General features: G+C 39.9%; 1 protein-coding gene across 4 annotated transcripts in view; it reads right to left on the reverse strand.

Annotated features, from left to right (window-relative positions):
• Myo1d (myosin ID) overlaps positions 1-18368 on the reverse strand; it is a 303156-nt gene that overhangs the window by 204687 nt on the left and 80101 nt on the right. For all 4 annotated transcript variants that reach the window (XM_027426506.2, XM_035447486.1, XM_027426507.2 and 1 more), the window contains exons 2-4: positions 6853-7061; positions 2464-2557; positions 957-1122 (exon numbers count right to left, since the gene is read on the reverse strand). In XM_027426506.2, the coding sequence (XP_027282307.1) occupies positions 957-1122; positions 2464-2557; positions 6853-7061 (469 nt within the window). The remainder of the gene's footprint in view (positions 1-956; positions 1123-2463; positions 2558-6852; positions 7062-18368) is intronic.

An 18368-nucleotide genomic window follows, 5' to 3' on the forward strand; every position in this document is an offset into this window, starting at 1 on the left:
CCAACTGACTCTGACAAAGCACTTATTTACTTAATAGTCAGCTTCTATATAACAGATAATAGAAATTACGGCACTATAAGATGCTGTGGGGTCACTGGGATGGGAAACCCTTGACTGAGAAACATCAAAGCACAATTCAAGGTGGAGGTGACTGTACAGCATGGCTTAACTGGATTGAGAGAATGAATGCCCATGTCCTGCTGCAGTCAGTTAAATACATTATACAGCAGTAAGCAAACAGAAACTAGAGGGAGGAAAATTTCAATTTAGTTAAAAGTAAGCTGAATGGAGGACAGTGACATAAGAAAAGACTAGGCCTGAAAGCTGGGCATGATGGTATACTCCTGTAACCTCAACTCTTAGAAAACTGAGGCATGAGGACGGTGAGTTACATGCCAACCTTAGCTACATAGGAGAAAGGAGGGCAGGAGGGAGAGAGTGGTTTGATTGGTTTGAGTTAAATCTTACCCAGAAGTTGTCAAACATTCTTCTTGTACCATACACACCCCAAATCTACACTGACAAAATCTAACATTTTCTAACTCAATGTAATAAGTCAGTAGTTCTCAACCTGTGGGGCTGACTCCTTTGGGGTTTGAACGACCTTTTCACAGGGGTTGCATAACAGATATCCTGTGTATCAGATATTTACAATATGATCATAACAGTAGTGAAAGAACAGTTATCAAGTAGTGATGAAATAATTTTATGGTTGGGGGTCACTATAACATGAGGAACTAACTGTATTAAAGGGTAATAGCATTAGGAAGGTTGAGAACCACTGGGCTAAGCGCTCCTAAGAGAACACAGGAAGTGAGTATCTTACCATGGAAGGCAAACTTGAAGAGGGATAATAGGATTAAACACTACTTTAAAACAATAAGTGAAATTTCACAAGTATTATTTTTAAACATCCAGCTCTCACAAGCATCACCCTAGAAATCTAGCACATTTACCTTTTCCAGCAAGTAGTTATTGATATGTCCCCCAATGGGGTCTCCCTTGAAGTCAAAGTTGATATCCATGTATTTCCCAAACCTGCTTGAATTGTCATTACGATTGGTTTTGGCATTTCCAAAAGCTTCCAAAACACAGTTTGACTTCAGCAACATATTCTTCACCCTTTAACAAAAATATATCAAAGTTATTATAAAAATTTCAGAGATAAAGACACTTAAAAAACTGGATAAATCTTAATTTTTTTTTTAGTCGTTATCTCTTTGTTTCTATTTCACTGACAAGATTCCTCTCACATAGTCACACCTGTAGAAATAACCTGGCCTCTGACACGACCTGATTAGTGGACCATCTTCCCTCCCACTAATCCTGCAAGCAACCCTTCAAACTGCTTCCCATAAATGACTGTATGCTGTACAAAGGCATGTGTGTAGGAACTGCTGGCTTACAAAGGAAACCATAAAATAAGGGCCCAGTATGCTCCAGAAAGACAGTAAATTTACATAAGCCTTATCTGCTACACAGAAATGAAAGTAATTTAGCTCTCAGCTAGCTACTCTCCTGAGATCCAAAAGAAATTACAAAAATTTGATCAAATGTTCACCCTGAAATTAGACTGCAAAGTGAAAAACCACAAGTGGGAATATGTCACAGATTTTAAAAGGTTTCTTTTGACTTCGTAATCCAGTTATGATGAAAACGCAAAGTCCGCACAGTAGCATCAAATCTAAATTCTCTTCCTTCATATCACCCAGCACCTGGATTCCAGGCTGTTGAGCTGCCTGTGATATACAGATGAGTTATGACTGTTCAGTAAACTAATATTCAGCTTCAAAGCAGTCAGTCAGGAAAGCACCCCTTTCCCTCTTCGAAAAGGCTGCACCGCATAAGAAAGTCAGTCATGTTGCTTCATTAAAAAAACAGACAAAATAGTCACCCATTCACTCCTTACATATTTATTAAGCAAACACTGTATGCCAGGCACCGTCCTAAACATGGGTGCCCCACACAGCGCAGAACAACTATGCTACTCATCTGACTGTGAGCCCAGCACAGTGCAGTATGAGTCCCTTTTACACATGAACTTTACTTTGGCTCTCAGCATCTGCGGGTTATGGCTGTGATAGCGATGGGAAGCTATGGGTCTACCTTCCAGGCCTCCGTTGCACTCAGAGCACAATTTTTTAAGACACAGAGCAAGGAATCTTCAGAGGCTTAAACAATAAAGCCAAGCTGTGCAAATTCCAGCAGCTCTGATGCTGAGTTTGAAAACTGGCTGGAACCAGGACACTTTCAACCATTTCAAAGTAGTTTTAATTTTTTTTAACTTGGTTAAGCTGGAAATTGATATAGTAATAGAAGTAAAAGCAGAAAGACAATATGCAATGTGAGAATCAAAGCAATTTACACATCAAAAAAATGTTTGCTACCTGTCAGTTTAGGTCTAGCCCAGTATGCACATTATGTGAATCCCAGCCCCGCCAGCCTGTGTCCCTGAGCCCTTACCTTTCTATCTCTGCTCTCTGGCTGGGATTGGTGATGGCGGCAATATACTGCATGATGTACTTACTGGCCTCTGTTTTACCAGCTCCACTTTCCCCTGGAGGATTTAACACGGTAAGGTAAGCCAGGAGTAAGCTCATTGTCAACAGAATAATTTAAACCTTTGACGACGACGGTTTATTCAATTTAAATCCCACCCTCCCCCTCCTCCCTTTATTATTTTGTCCTTGGCTGCCTCTAATAGATATGAACATGTCTTAAAAATGACAGGAGAAAAATTATAAACTGCAAATCAATGTTTAGTTAAGGAAAAATATATCAAGGAGTAAATTGTGGTAAACTAGCTCCCTTAGATTAAGCAATCACTCCTAAGTATAGCTGAAACAAACGAAGGTGCTGATCCAAACAGTAGCTACAGCTACATTCATATCACCTTATTTTCTATAGGAAACTTATTTTAAATTTAATGGGAATAAAGTAATTGGTTGCAAAAATTAGAGTCAAGTGCTCACAGGCCCAGAGACTCAGAGGGCTGAGAAAGGTAGCTAGAACACAGGGATTTCTGAAACCAGTTAGATCCAGTTTCTTAGTATAAAAAAGGAAAGAAAGAAAAACAAAAGTCTTAAACCAAACATTTACAATAATTTTAGTGAAAAAAGAAAACATCATGTTTGAGACACAAGACATCACGGTAAAGTGTGGTAATGGGTACAAGTGGGTAGTAGTGGAGGGAAAGATTTAGAAATTCCATCTAGTTGTTTAAACACCAAAACTTCACTTACTAAACCTTCTCCCAAGGGAATATTTTTAAATGTAGTATAATCAAATGTATCAATACCCCATCTTTTAAAAAAATTTATTTATTTTTATGTTACGTGCACTGGTGTTTTGCCTGCATGTATGTCTGTGTGAGGGTGTCAGGTTTTGGTGTTATAGATAGTTGTTAGTGTTGTGCCCAAGTCACAAGGATCTCCAAAGAGACCAGGGAGACAGACCACCAATGCAAGTGCACAAGGTTTATTAAATTGTCTATCTTACCTTGGGAGGGACCCTGTCTAGCAAGCTGATGCAGCAGCCTCCAGAGGGAGTAAAGTTCCCTGTCTACTGCTAGGTTTTCAAGACAAAAGTTACAGGATTACATCAGTAGGTACAGGATGGTTTCTGATTGGTTGACATTTAGGAACAATCAGGAGAATTTTTCAAAGTTATATTTTGGCATGAAATACCTGTGAAATACCTGGTTGACATTTGGGAACAATCAGGAGAATTTTTCAGTTATATTTTGGCATGAAATACCTGGGCAGTGCTGTGAGGGAACACTTTATTGTTTCTATGGCTTTGTCTTGTTATTTGGATCTAGCATGTTGTACATAAATACCAATAGTTTTTAGAACTGTATCCTGGAGACTATAGGGGAGATTTTGGTCTCCCCTGGAGTTTCTTTTGTGGCTAAACAGTTCCCAGGAGCCAAGTACCTAGGAGGCTAGGGTGGTGGTGGTGGGGTCTGGAGTTTCTTTGTGTCAGAGGCCTGTGTCTTTTCTGTAGCCTGTCATGGCTGCTAAAGCAGGGGCTGAGTGAGGGCCTGGTCCCTTCATTCTTAGAAGTGAAGCCTTTTAGTTTAGTTTGCCCCTTTCATTCCCTCCTCTTCATATAGGTAACCCAATTCTGGGTTACTAGTGGACAATTTCTATTGTCAGCTTGTCTCCTATGTAAGGGAGTTTTTTTTTGTTTTGGTTTTTTTTTTTAATTGACTTAGCATCTCAACCAGGGAAAAGGGGCAATGTATTCTTTTCTGTGCTACTTCCTGCTGACTTTGGGGTGTCATAGTCAGGGGCCCTTTCAGTTAGCTGCTACATGGGTGCTGGGAATTGAATGCAGTTCCTCTGGAAGAGCAGTCAGTGTTCCTAACCACTGAGCCATGTCTCTGGTCCCAATCTCCCATCTTTTTATAGATTATACTATATGCTATGGCTAAAGTTGGGCTAATAGATTGATAAAGAATTGGATAAAAATAGTTATTACATAATAGAATTGCTAAAGAGAATTGCTAGCTCTATAGGAACCCTAATGAAAATATGTCCTCTATAAACTGCTGAATGGAAAAGCTAACTTTGTAATAGTGGTGTATGCTTACAATTCTGTACTTTTACTTACTTATGCATGTGTGATTCTATGTACCTACACATAGAAAAAAAATATGCAAAAGGACACAGATTAACCATCTGCTACTTTTGGAATGTTGGGGGGGAAGACGTTTAAGAACAAGTGAATTTTTCCCCATGTCAGATGGGTCCCAGAGGAACCTTCTCTGACCACAGCTATTGCCATTGCTCATGGTTGCTCACTAAGACTTGATAATAAAGACCCTACTGCTGAAGATACTATATACCTTGGTCACTGGAGATGTAGAAATCAAGCTGGCAATGACCTAGAAGCTTTCTCTCTGCTTGCTTGTTTATTTTCACAGTCCCGAGAAAGTGCTACATAGGCTGCTGATATTGGTGTTCATCAACAGTTTTACTCTGTGAGCTACAGGAATGGCACTAATGTTATGGGGGTAACCAACCACTATCTGATTGGACTTAAGGCCCATTCCACAGGAGGAAACTCATGCCTGGTACCGTAAACTTAGCCAAGAATCTGTGGATGGGGAGGTCATAGCTCTAGAGGAATCTACTACTATTACTTTTATAAATGGACACAGTCTTAAACTGCCTTCTAAATACTTATCTTTATGCCCATAGGCAATGCAGCTCTCAGTCTTCACCAGAGAAAATTCTTTTTTGCAGTGACGATGGTTAATACAGAGACTCCCAACTGGTTTAAAAACTCTAGAGAATAAGGGTCTGTGTAGGGTTTAACCATAAGTGGGGTATCTATAGCACAAAGCTCAAGAAACACTGTAGAAGAAAGGGTGGAAAGGTTTCAAGACCCAGGAGTTGGGGAGGACTGCTGTGAAACTCTGTTTTTAAAACATGACAAGCCCCTACTTATAACTCACAAGAAGTAGCTGTGGTTGCCTGCACCAAACTCTGCATGAGATTCATGCCTGCCAGCATCTAGCGTAGATGGGAAAGGACCTCTCAAGGCCCACCCCTAGCTGAGGAGCTACCAAAAGTTGATGGCTACTTGGGGGAAAGAGCATCAGTTTTTTTCAGGGGTGTGGATCCTCATAAGTTGATCGTCCTCCAGGGATGGCCCTACACACATGTGTATAAAGATGTCTAATATCAAGTAGGTTTGGGTGGGTTATAAGCAAAAAGGAAGACATGAAGTTGAGAGGAAGAAATGGGTGGTGATGAGAAGAACTGGAAGGGAGGAACTTGTGGGTGACAAATAATAAAACACACTGATAAATGATAAAAATACACTGCATGAAAAAAAGAGTAAAGGACTTCTTATTTTCATTCATAAATTTGTGTAACTGGTTAACTTTTTAAATTTTTAAAATGTTTTAATTACTAAAAAAAAACAGTTTAGTTCTGGGCTATAATTCTCCAATTCCAACACTAAGTTATTTAATCTTCTGACCCTTAGCATTCTTATCTGTAAAGTAGAAAAATAACTATGCTACATACCACTTAAAGTTATTTTGATAACCAAAATAAAATAATGACCATAAAAATATTTTGAAAAGCACAAAGCCACTAAAGAAAATGGGAAGTATTATTAGCACCAACAGAGATTCCCACAGTTTGAGAGGCCATCCTGGGCCAGGGAAAAGGTATTGTTCTTGTCCTCATTTTACTAGGTGAGATGCTGCAAAGTACTTAGCACTGTGTGAGTGGCTAGGCTCTCATTCTAAGCATGTGGACTAAAGCTCAACCTCTCCTCCAAAAGGCTCAGGTCCACGTTCAGGAAGCCCATCCCTGCCTGTCTGCACCACAGCACCAACTTCCAAACTCTAGTCTGACTTTGAGTTCATCCTTCACATTTGGCATGTAAGCACATTATTTTCTTAACATTTGAACTATTTTTGTTATTTTTAATTGGTTTTTTTTGTGTGTGTGCTTAGGATAGGAGGAATCATATCCCATGCTGGCTCAGACTACAAATGACTAAAAGGCATGGAAGTGTAATGTGTACTCTTTTTATGAGATGAGGTCTCGCTATGTTGTTCAGGGTGGTCTTGAACTTCCGAGAGTTCAAGCATCCTCTTGCCTCAGACTCCAAAACCAAGACTAGAGTCTGATCAAACAGGGTATATAGTGTTCATTACTTTTCTGGGCCTTATAAAATACTCTGGGTTTCTGAGCTTTAAAACAAAAAAAATCTCATCAATTGTGTGAATTCTTGAGGAGAGAGAGAGAGAGAGAGAGAGAGAGAGAGAGAGAGAGAGAGAGAGAGAGATTAAATTCCTTTGACGTTGGAACCAGGACCCCCTCCAAATACCTGATATCATAATACAGGTGTCTTTTGATCGCCTCTTCATAGCCTTGTAAGCAGCGTCAGCAATGGCAAAAAGATGAGGAGGTCTCTCATACAGCTCCCGACCTTTATACTGTTCAACTGTGTCCCTCCCATAGATGTTCAGCGCCTTGTAGGGGTTAACAGAAACGACCACTTCTCCAATAAACGTGTAGATGCGTCCTTTCTCAAATCTGCATAGAAGCAAGAACAAAAGGTAGCAGGGTGGTTTCTTTCCTCTTAATTTATTATCAAACAGGACCTAATGTTCCAGGAACTGTTTCTGAACAGACAATTCATCAGTTCCAGTTTACTAAAGACCACATTACAGCTGGGTGTGGTGGCTTGTGTTTGTAATCCTATTTCCTAAGAGGCAGAGACAGGAGGATTGCTGTGATTTCAAAGCCAGTGAGTTCCAGGACAGCTTGGTCTACAGTGAAAATCTGTCTTAAAAATAAACACACAAACAAAAATCCAAAGACTATGTTTTCAGTCAGGCATGGTAGCTTATACTTATACTCAGCTCTCTTTAGGCTGAGGCAGGAGGACTGCTGTGAGTTGGAGGCCAGCCTTGAGCTATGCAGTGAAGCTCAAAACAAACAAACAAACACAAAGACAAAACCCAAAACAAAAACAAAACCCAACCAACTAACAGTAGAGACCGTGTCTGATGTGGTACTCTTCCAATGTCACTAGTGTACTCTTCCAATGTCACTAGTGAAAAAGGCCAAGGGTTTAAAATTCAGGCAAGAAGAACTTGACACTTGGCAGGCTGTGGATTTCCTGTTTCTGATACAGAAGGTCAAGTAAGAGGAGGAAAAAATTTAGAGTAACCCTCACAGCTCTAGTAGGAGAAAAAATAGAAGCTAAATCAGGTCTTCGAATTTACTTCACCAGATTTTCAATTACAAAGAGGCCTGCTGACATTTATTTCATCTCCCTCTAGAAGCCTCACTAAATTGTCAGTAAAGAAATAAAGTGCAATCCACAACAGTGAATGGTAGAGGAGACACTTCTGGTTTAAATCAAATTGGTTTTTGTAGTAACTGCCTAGAATCCTGTGGTGTAGATACAGCATGATTTATTCAGTGATCTCCCTTCCCTCCTGCTACTATGAGCAACACTTAAGAAAACACCCTGGACATACAGCTTACAAATCAGTGGGAAGGACTCTCAGGAATGGGACAGCTGATTGGAAATTATCTATCTATCTATCTATCTATCTATCTATCTATCTATCTATCTATCTATCTATCTATTTGTTCACTCTGCATACCCACCAAGGATTGCCTAGTGTTTTCTCTTTTTTTTCTATTTTTTAATTTAAATTAGAAACAAGATTGTTTTACATGTCAATCCCAGTTCTCTCCCCTCCCCCCACACTAACACCTGGAAGTGCCTATATTTCTAAGGTATATGTAATATGATCCCATTTTTGTATGGGATTCCATTTATGCACATGTCTATACATACATTTGATAAATGAGTATATGTATGCATGGCAAGATATTACACAACACATGGTTTGTTTATCCTTATATACATACTGTGGGGTGATTTGGATGGGGGAATGAGGAGGCAGGCCAAAAGAAGCCATGGGAACAAAGTAAAATTAGCAAAAGCCCCATGACTGAAATTGTAAATAGGGAATGAAAAATCTGCACAAAAATTTAATATAAAAACATAGAAACCCCACACATACTATTTACACAGTAACCCATATCTATAAGTGTATACAAACTAGAGCTTAACTGTTTCTGCTCAAGTGATTGTTACCAATACACTTCATCTGCTGAGAAGCATAGGCATATACAGTCATCTTTCAGCACACATTGGAGATTGGTTCTAGGCACCCTCACAAATAACAAAATCTGTGGATGCTTAAGTATCTTATGTAAAAGATCCTAGACTTGTGTAACGCCTATATACATCCTTCTTCATATTTTAAATAATCTGTGGCCTCTAATAATTCTTCATATAAGTTACATGCTATCTAAATAGCCCTTACATTTTTAATCTGCAGTTGGCTGGTTGTAAGGATACCACATCTGTGAATATGGAGGGAAGATTGTGTCTCACTTCCAAGAGCTGAATGAAGAGTGCTCACACAGGAAAAATGTTGGTAGTTTGTCTCTAAGTACCCTGCTGTTTATAGCCAATGGACAAGGAGAAATAAGCATTGGGCCTGAAAGGCAAGTTTTTAAAACTTCCTTTAAGATGGACGTTGTCAGCTATAATTAAGAGTGGAAACAAACAAATACAGATGTTGTGAACAATAAATTAGAACCAAGATTTTTATCAAGTATTTGGAATGTATTTAAATAAGAGTTATCAACCAATGAGGTTTCCTGTGCATTTTTCTATTGTGGTTTTCCCACTGACAGCAAAAGCACTGATGTTGGGGTCCTTCATATCTGGGCCTGAGTGCTCACATTACTAACGTAACAGCTGTGAGACCTTGTGAAAGTATTTACCCTCCCTGTGCTTTAGCCTCTCCAGCTATTCCATGGTAATAATTATACCCCTCTATCCCTCTGGTAGTGAATAAGTGCTTTTCCCATTTTTTTCAAAACAAAAAAAAGAGCAATAGTTTTAAACTTCTATTATGCTATGCATGAAAGTGATGTTTGTTTGCATGTTTTAAGACAAGGTCTCTGGCAGTCCAGGTTGGCCTTGAACTATGTAACCAAGGTTGGCCTTTGATTCTTGATACTACTGCCTCTATCTGAGTAGTATTGGGATTGCAGGTGAGTATAGATTTGTTACCAAATGTTTTTATTTTTATTAATACTGTCCCTACTCAATAACCTCTATAGATGAGGAATAGACTAAATGATCAAAATGTTATTCCTTGTCACAGATGTCCATCAACTGCAAGTCACCAACAATATATCTGTCTATACAGCTTACATTTAAAGACCCACAAAGGTGAAGCTGGAGAGATGTGCTTAGTGGTTAAATTGTGTACAGTTCTTGCAAGGGACCAGAGTTCAGTTTCCAGCACCATGACAAGTGGCTCACAAGTGACTGTAACTCTCAATCCAAGGGCTCCAGTACCCTCCCCACTTTGGTCTCCAAGAGCAACTGCACAAAGCCACAAGAATATACATTAAAAAAAAATCCACAAAGAAATAAAAAGTAGGATTAAGCACTGAAGTCTCTCTGGTTGAATCTGTAAATATGCAAGACACGCTCAGCAGGCATCACCAAGGAACTGAGAAGGACAGGGCTGTTTAGTTTTCAAAACTGCCCAAATAGAAAACCATGAAAAGGAACAACAGGCTTTTAGGGAAAAAGTTACCTCAAGCTCATGAGCTGGGTATTCTCACTCAGAGGCATAAGCAATAATGTATGTGACAGAGTGTTGTCTTATCCCCAGTGTGTTTAATAATGCATTTTCTCACTGGACAGTTCTTATGGCCACAAATGGCATAGTCTCTGAAATTCTGTATTACTTCAAACTAAATATTTTTTAACTAAATCTCTAAGCATCGTATTTTCAAGATATAATTAAAATAAATGCACAGTAGCAGGTGTGGGGACTTATACCAACAACTCAGCACTTGGGAGGCAGAGGCAGGAGATCAAGAGAACAAGGGCGAGGGGCTGGGCCCTGCCCCAACCTGTTGTGCCAGACCATGGTGACTCCTCATGGGAGCCTTTGCCTGTGAGGAGTGGACTGAGGGTGGGCTGGGGGAGGAGTGGAAAGAAGGGGGAGGAGGGGTGGGAGGGAGAACTGTGATTGGAATGTAAAATGAAATAAAAAATAAAAAATGGAAAAAAAGAGATTAAGGGCAGCCTGGGCTAGCTTGTTTAAAAAAGGTATAAAATGTATAAATCATTTGTTTATAAACCATGTTATCTATAAATTATAATATTTATGCTATTTGCTGACTTGAGGAACATTTCAGAGGCTCAGAAATATGATATTAAATAAATGCTCCAGTAATTTGTAAAAATGATAGAAAGTTACTATTGAAATTCTACACTGCTGGTTATCAAATGACTTTAAACTTGGTTAGATCTCAAAATCACCACTAGATGGTGCGACTATACACTCTAACATCAACTTGCAATTTCAGAAGGCCTTGGTGCCCGAGTGTGGAGAGGAACAGAAAAGCATTGCAGAAGGTTTTTTTAGGACTTCCCTGGAGGAGGATCTGCAGTAATTAAACTAGAAGAGGAGAAAGTGACACCCTGCTCCAAAATAATTAAAAGCGTTCCTTTGATATTTGTGTGTAAACCTATTATGACTAAGAGTCTAACCCTGGATATTAAAAGAGGAAAAAAACAAAGTACTGTAAATAAATCATAACAACAGAGTATAATAGAAAAGATAATAAAGCCATGTGCTTGATGTCTACCTTGGTTACCATTCCTAGAGCCTTCATCCAGTAGCTGTTTGAAGCAGAAACAGGCACCCACAGCTAAGCACTGAACCATACTCCTGGAATCAAGTTGTGGAGAGGGAGGAGGGATGAGCAAAGGAGCCAAGATGGTGCTACAGAAACCTGAAGAAACAGTTGACCTGACCTAGTGAGAACATGGAGACCCTAGTCATAAAGCTGGGGAAACAACATTGGACCAAACCAAGCCCTCTGAATGTGGGTGCCAGCTAGGAGGCCAAGACAGTCTATGGGACCTCTAAGAGTGGAGCCAGTCTTTATCCCTAGAGCACAAATGGACTTTGGGAGCCAATTCCCTATGGAGGGATATTATTGCAGCCCAGATACAGCAAGGAGAGCCTAGGCCCTCCCCCAAATGATATGACAGACTTTGAAGGTCCCTCCTTATGGAGGGCCTCACTATCCCTGGGGAGGAGTTGGGAGATGGGTTGGGGGGGTTGGTGGGGAACATGGGAGGATGGGAGGTCGAGAAAATGGGGGGGTGGATATGTAAATGAGTAGTAATTAAAGAATTTAAAAATTAAAAAATAAAGCCATGTGCCACAGTAGCAAAGGTTATCAGAAAAAACAAAAACCCTTCCAATGAGGAATCCTAAAGTCAAAGACAAACTCTATCCCCAGGCACATGAGGTCTGGCCCCTTTACTTGACTGCTAACAACCAATACCACTTCCGTTCATGAGCCTGTCCAATCATCTCTCCAGGTCTTTGTCTTCATGGTTCTTTCCTTGGGTTTCACTGCCTGGAATCCCTTTATCCTGGTCTCCTTCCTGCCCCCCACGCAGCAGATTGCCCCTCATTCTTCAAAAGTCTGAGAACACAATCTTTAACATTAGTATTATGATCTTTGCTTACATCCCTACCCCGGAACTCTCCCGATCATTAAAATAGCTTAATAAGACACAGCATGGTGGCACATGCCTTTAATCCCAGTGTTCAGGAGGCTGAGACAGGAAGACTGTTGGGAGTTTGGAGGCCATCCTGGATCACATATCAATTATAAACATACTTGTCTTAAAATTAGCTGGATAAGGCACACCCCTGTAATCCCAGGTCTTAGAAAGCAGAGGCAGGAAGACCAGGAGTACCTGGTCATAGTGAGTTTGAGGACAGCCTGGGTTACGTGAAATTGTATCTCAAAAATTAAAAAACAAAACCAACCAACTCAAAATCACTTAATTGTCATAAGTCTTTGAAACTTAAATAAAAATATTTATTAAACAACTAGATATTTTCATTGGCTTCTAAATGAAACAAAATTTCTAAAATGCTTTTTAACTAATGTGTGGCAATAGAGAAGAAATAAAGACAATACTGTTAAGAAGACATATGTACAATATCCATGAGCTCTGAAACACTTTGTTGTTGTTAAAAGTATGCTAGCTCACTCCCTCACATCACTTGCATATAGGACCACCTGGAGCAGTTGTCAGTCCAGATGCAGCTCCTTCAGACCAGTCACAGCAGAGCACGTACGCAGTCTACAGACAAGGTGTGCATGTGCATGCAGAGGAGGAGGGTGGTTGGCCTATGCTAGCAAAACGCCATGTTACTGTATTCACAGAGCGGATGGTGTGACATGATAGTCTCTGGAAGCCTGATGGAGTAAGTTTAAATTTGATGTGTCTGGACACCAGGAATGAGCGATGAGTTTTATAGTCAAAGAGATCAATAAGATGCTCAATGAAGGGTGTGACAATAGAAATTAAGGATAGAGAAATCTCAATTATTTTAAAGGGAAACTGAACAGAACATGAAAACTTACCAAATGTAAGGGACAGAAAATTATTTAACTTTAAACTGGATATAAGACAAAAAAGAAGTTATTTCAGATCATACCCCCGCCCCCCCCCACTCTTTTCCTCTTTCTTGACTTTTCAGACGCACTCTGTAGCCCAAGCTAGCTTAGAACTCACTAGTAGCTCAGGCAGGCCTCAAACTTGTGGCCATCTTCTGCAGCAGTCTCCTGAGAGCTAGCTTTACAAATGTGAACCACCACACCTGGCTTCAGACTGTATTTCACATGTACTCTTGAGGCTTCCAAGTTAGATTCACATGCTGACAACTCATTGGTGCCCTTGCTTGACTTCATCAGCCCATGGAATCATTTATAATCAGAATGAAAATTCTGTATATTTAATAAAAATCTTTATTCATGGGCACTGCTAATTTATTTTATGAGAATATAAACTTTCTGAAAAGGTGGTGCTTAATTATAATTGATTTGGTCCATCTCCTTTCCTTTCCAATGTAAATGAAGCCTTCTGTGGCTGTAACATCCTTATTTCTCAGGCAAGTCATGCCATGGATGATGCATATCTCTCTCTCTCTCTCTCTCTCTCTCTCTCTCTCTCTCTCTCTCTCTCTCTCTCTCTCTGCCAACTCCAAACTGGGTACCACCTCCATATCTCAATGCACTGTCCAACTTTCTGAAGTAAGTTACTCATGAACTCTAACTTCACTGTTTGAGCTCCTTTATCAGTTTCTCAGCAGTACCTGGCACACAGTCCCAGTGCCCCAGCATCATCTTCCCTTGGCTTCTGTGAACCCACATTTGCTGGATTGTCTTCCCATTTCTCTGGTTTCTTTTTCAGGCTCCTTTGCTGCCTCCTCTTATTCTATTTATCTCTCTAAATAGGTAAGTTCTCTGGGACTGAGTTTGGGACCAACTTCAAATAACAAGTGAGGCACTCCTACATAAAGTGTAAGGATATCTTGGCTTTCTGAAATCATCAATAAGAAAACGACAAAACCAGAAGAGAAAGTATTAACTATTATGAAATAAAATATAAGAAGCAACTCTCAGCCACTATATATGAAGAAAGGTTGTGGATCCCAGAAGTGGTAATCTTAGCACTTGGGGGGCCAAGGCAGGAGGACTGACAGTCTTGTCTACATAGTGATTTTCAGATCAGCCAGGGCTACATAGTGAGACAGTGCCCCTGCCCCAGGTTATAGAATGATCTGAACAACAGACCTAGCAGAAGAGGGTGCTAAGAGAGAATGGCACCCTCTTCTGCTGTCTCAGGATGAAGAACATTCTCCAAAGGTAGGCTGCTGTTCCTGACTACCTAAAAAACAAACAAACAAAAAATCTTGCTAAGAATGGCAGGGTCACAGTATGTAGGTGGCTTCAGAACAAAATTAGTCCTATTAATTACATACTTCTAAGAAGCTTTAAGAACTGGCTAAATGAATGTAAGAATAAAAACTACTGTTTTTACTTGAATGGTAGAGGTAAAGGGGAATAAAATGGGCCAGAATTTTGTATAGATAATTTTCTTTTTATTTTAATAAGACAAAGAGGAATGAAATCAGGTAATGGGAAGGGAAAATGGCTGTAATTCACTATATACATATATGAAATGGCCAAATAAAGAAAAAAAAACTTTATAAAAACAAATAAAGGGGAGAATGAATACTGGGCAAATAGACAAGGATAAGAGGGGGGAAAAAGGTTTGATATAAAACAAATGAAATGGAGCCGGGCAGTGGTGGCACACGCCTTTAATCCCAGCACTTGGGAGGCAGAGGCAGGTGGATCTCTGAGTTCAAGAACACTCTATCTACAGAATGAGTTCCAGGACAGCCCGGGCTACACAGAAAAAACCTGTCTTGAAAAACCAAAACCAAAACAACAAAATGGAAAGACAAAATTAAAGTATGATAAAGAAAATTATGGGACTAGAATATAATTGAAGATCACATATTGGTACCCCAGACAGCTTTATCACCTGATAACAGTAACATTTAAAAATAGTAAATATGCCCCCTGTCAAAAGCAGTAACTGCAGACACTGTTCTCTAATGTACCCAAAAGCACATGGACTACATACTCTAGCAACAAGGGTGCCTTCCAGTGACCACATCTCCCACCCAGATAGCCTGCCTCTGGCTAGCGCTGACTCAGGTGACTGCTGAGTGTCAGGCATCCTGGTTGATCTGGATAAGCACAACTGAGGAGTGGCCAGTTAGCTTTTGTCCATCTCTAGGAGCATCTGCTGTAGAGCTGGCATCCATTCGCTGTCCTTCTCCCTCCAGGGATGTACCCACTGTCTGGGAGTGAACTCTGCCTCTGAACACTAGTGGCATTACTTAGAGCTGGATCGTTCAGTTGCTAGATGTATTGTTGGTGAGCTGTTTCCCCATTTTTTTTATGTGTAAATAACAAGCTATGCATTTGAAAATGAAAAAAAATCAGTAATGGTTAGAAAAATGGATAGCAGCTTGGAAAAACAAACAAATGAAAAAAAATCACAAGGCATTAGTGTCAGGAATTGAACTATGTTCCCCAAACAATATATTAGGAAGTCCTAAGTGTCCTGTAATAAGACCATATTTGGAAACAGGGCTTCTGCAGATGTAATCAAGATGAGCTCATTAGGGTGGATTTTAAAGAAGGGGAAATGTCACATGTAGACACAGATAGAACCATGTGAGGTCAAGGAAACAAATACCATCTACCCCACCATCAATCTACCCACACCAGAAGCAAGAAGAGCCCAGAAAGGGCTGTCACAGAGAGCTTGGTTCTACTCACACCTTGATTTTGGACTTTTAGAACTATGGACAATAAATTCCATAGCAACCCTAGAAAGACAGAATTTTATCATAATGAATTCCATGAAAATGTGTCTCAGCTTCCTTACAAGAAGAAATTCAAATCAAATAAGTAGGACACACCATCTCTCCTGTGATGATGAGTGACTTGGCAGTGAATGGTGTTAATAAGAACTTGAAGCCCTGAGCACAGCCTTTCCTTATCACAGGCACTATCGTGATGTGACTACTGTCACCTCTTCCGATCTACTCTCCACATACCACCAAATGTGACTTGGAAATTCACAGCTATTTGGAATGTCTGGTCTTCAATCATTTCATTAGGATGCCACAATCTTGCCAGTGTGTCACACAGACAGTGATTTGTGTTACACCAGTATGCCATCACTGTATGGTCTAGGCTGGAACACACAATTCTTTCTCCATCTCAAATCTCACACCTATTTGTTTTCCTCATGGTAGTTGTGACAAATAGTTTTTAGGGGAACAGAGGCTATAACCACTCTTTTTACTATTTTACCTTCAGCAGGTAATACAGTCTGTATCAGTAAGGAATGGTTTGATATTTAATGAATAAAACAAATAATGAATGGATATCTCTAGCATATCTCTTTCAGGAATTGTTCTGTATCCTGGCTTATAGACAAAATTCAGGTTATCAGGCATGATACGAAAAGCCTTAAATCATCTAACATTTTTTTCCTATTTATATGGTTAATCCTAGCTTTTGGTGGCTTTTAGTTTATAAGTGTCAAAAGTGAAGGGGAAGTGTAATTAAAAAGAGGCAGAAAAGGTACCTTGGTCAGGCCAGGCCAAGGTGAGCTGCTAATCGATCATGCCATGCAACATATCTAATGTAAGAGGTTTATTGGGGGAGGGAGGAGACAGCAAAAGGATGTCTTGGAGTGGGAACATGAGAGAGAGAGAGAGAGAGAGAGAGAGAGAGAGAGAGAGAGAGAGAGCAAGCGAGCGCAGGAGACAGAGATATTGAATAAGCAGAGAGAATGATCTGGGGTGGCTCCTGTCCACACACAACTCTATGTAACTCATGGGGATGCAATTGTGCAGCACCTGGCAGTGGGTGCTGACAAAAGCTGCAGCCACCTCTGCCTCCACAGGTTGGTGGATATGCCAAATTTACAACAAGAGGGACAAATACAACAAATGTCATCTAATATTTAAAAGATGGGTCATATATTCATGTTCCCACAGAAAACAGTTGGTTTCTCTTTATATGAGCAACTTCATTGCCAGAAAAAAAATTTAAAAAAAGGTACTTCAACTCAAATCCGAGATGCCATTTTCACTGCTGGAGAACAGTTAGTTGCCTTTAGTTTTGTCTAGTGGTGGGACTTTATGAAATCTTTCTCCATTGTCATTGTTTATGTCTTGTTCAGGCAGACATTTCTAGTCTCACAGCAGATTTCCTGGTCCTCTGACTCTTAACAATCTTTCCATCCCCTCTTCCAGGATGTTCCCTGATTCTTAGGAGCAGGAGTTGCCCTGAAATGATACACATAAACATCTATCTATCTATCTATCTATCTATCTATCTATCTATCTATCTATCACAATAATAGAGAAAAACAGGCTATTAATTTGAGGTAGACACATGCAAGGGGTTGGAGGGAGGAAAGGGAGAAATGATATTATTGTATTTTAATTAAAATATATTAAATAAGACAGACAATTTAAAAATAAAATAAAAATAAAAATAAAGATACAATTAGAGTGCCAGATGGTTGGCAATGACCCATAATGCTGGGGTAGGGTTCTCCAGAAGGCTGTATATGCTTTAAGTCAGAGCCCAGTATAAGGTACTCTTCCTCTTATAACCAGGATTTATAGATCAGGAATTAAGAAGTGAAAATAAAAATGGTTCTACTTGCTGTCATCCCCAGTGACCTGCTAGACCACTCACTGTCACCTCTAGTGACCTGCAGACCACTTACTGTCATCTCTAGTGACTGACTAGGAACACTTTTGCTTCCTGTTTCTGCAACCTTGTGCTCAGTGGGCCCACAAGTTTTGCTTTCAGAGTGAAGAATGCCTCTGTCAGGAGGCATGACAAACACCCCATTGAATTGGAAGTCAAGACTTCTGACATTTTTGGCTCCTAATGGCTAAGAAGGGAGTACCAGCAATAGGTAGAGGTGTGACTGATTCAGACTAAGAAAGGGAAACTGGACTGTCAGAAATGCAGATCTTTCAGCATACCTTGTTACCAACTCTTATGACTAAAGTTAACAAGAAACTACAACAGCCCAATCCAGGCGGGGTGATGAATAGCACAGACCCTTCAGGAATGAAAGTAAAGGTCACTCACTCCTCCAGATAAAGAACCAAGACTCATTGAAATGCTTGATGAGAGTAAAGGAAATACAGAATGGGTAGAAGGTAGTTATAAATACCAGCTTAAGATCATGTGATAGGCAACGGTTTCTGTCCTATTTAAGAATATTCTTGTTCACATATTAAATAGAAATTTGTGGACTTCTTTTTCTATTTATCACTGTAAATATTATGTTTTATTATG

Source organism: Cricetulus griseus, chromosome 7 (genome assembly GCF_003668045.3).
Source record: "Cricetulus griseus strain 17A/GY chromosome 7, alternate assembly CriGri-PICRH-1.0, whole genome shotgun sequence".
In the NCBI taxonomy this organism is placed as follows: domain Eukaryota; kingdom Metazoa; phylum Chordata; class Mammalia; order Rodentia; family Cricetidae; genus Cricetulus; species Cricetulus griseus.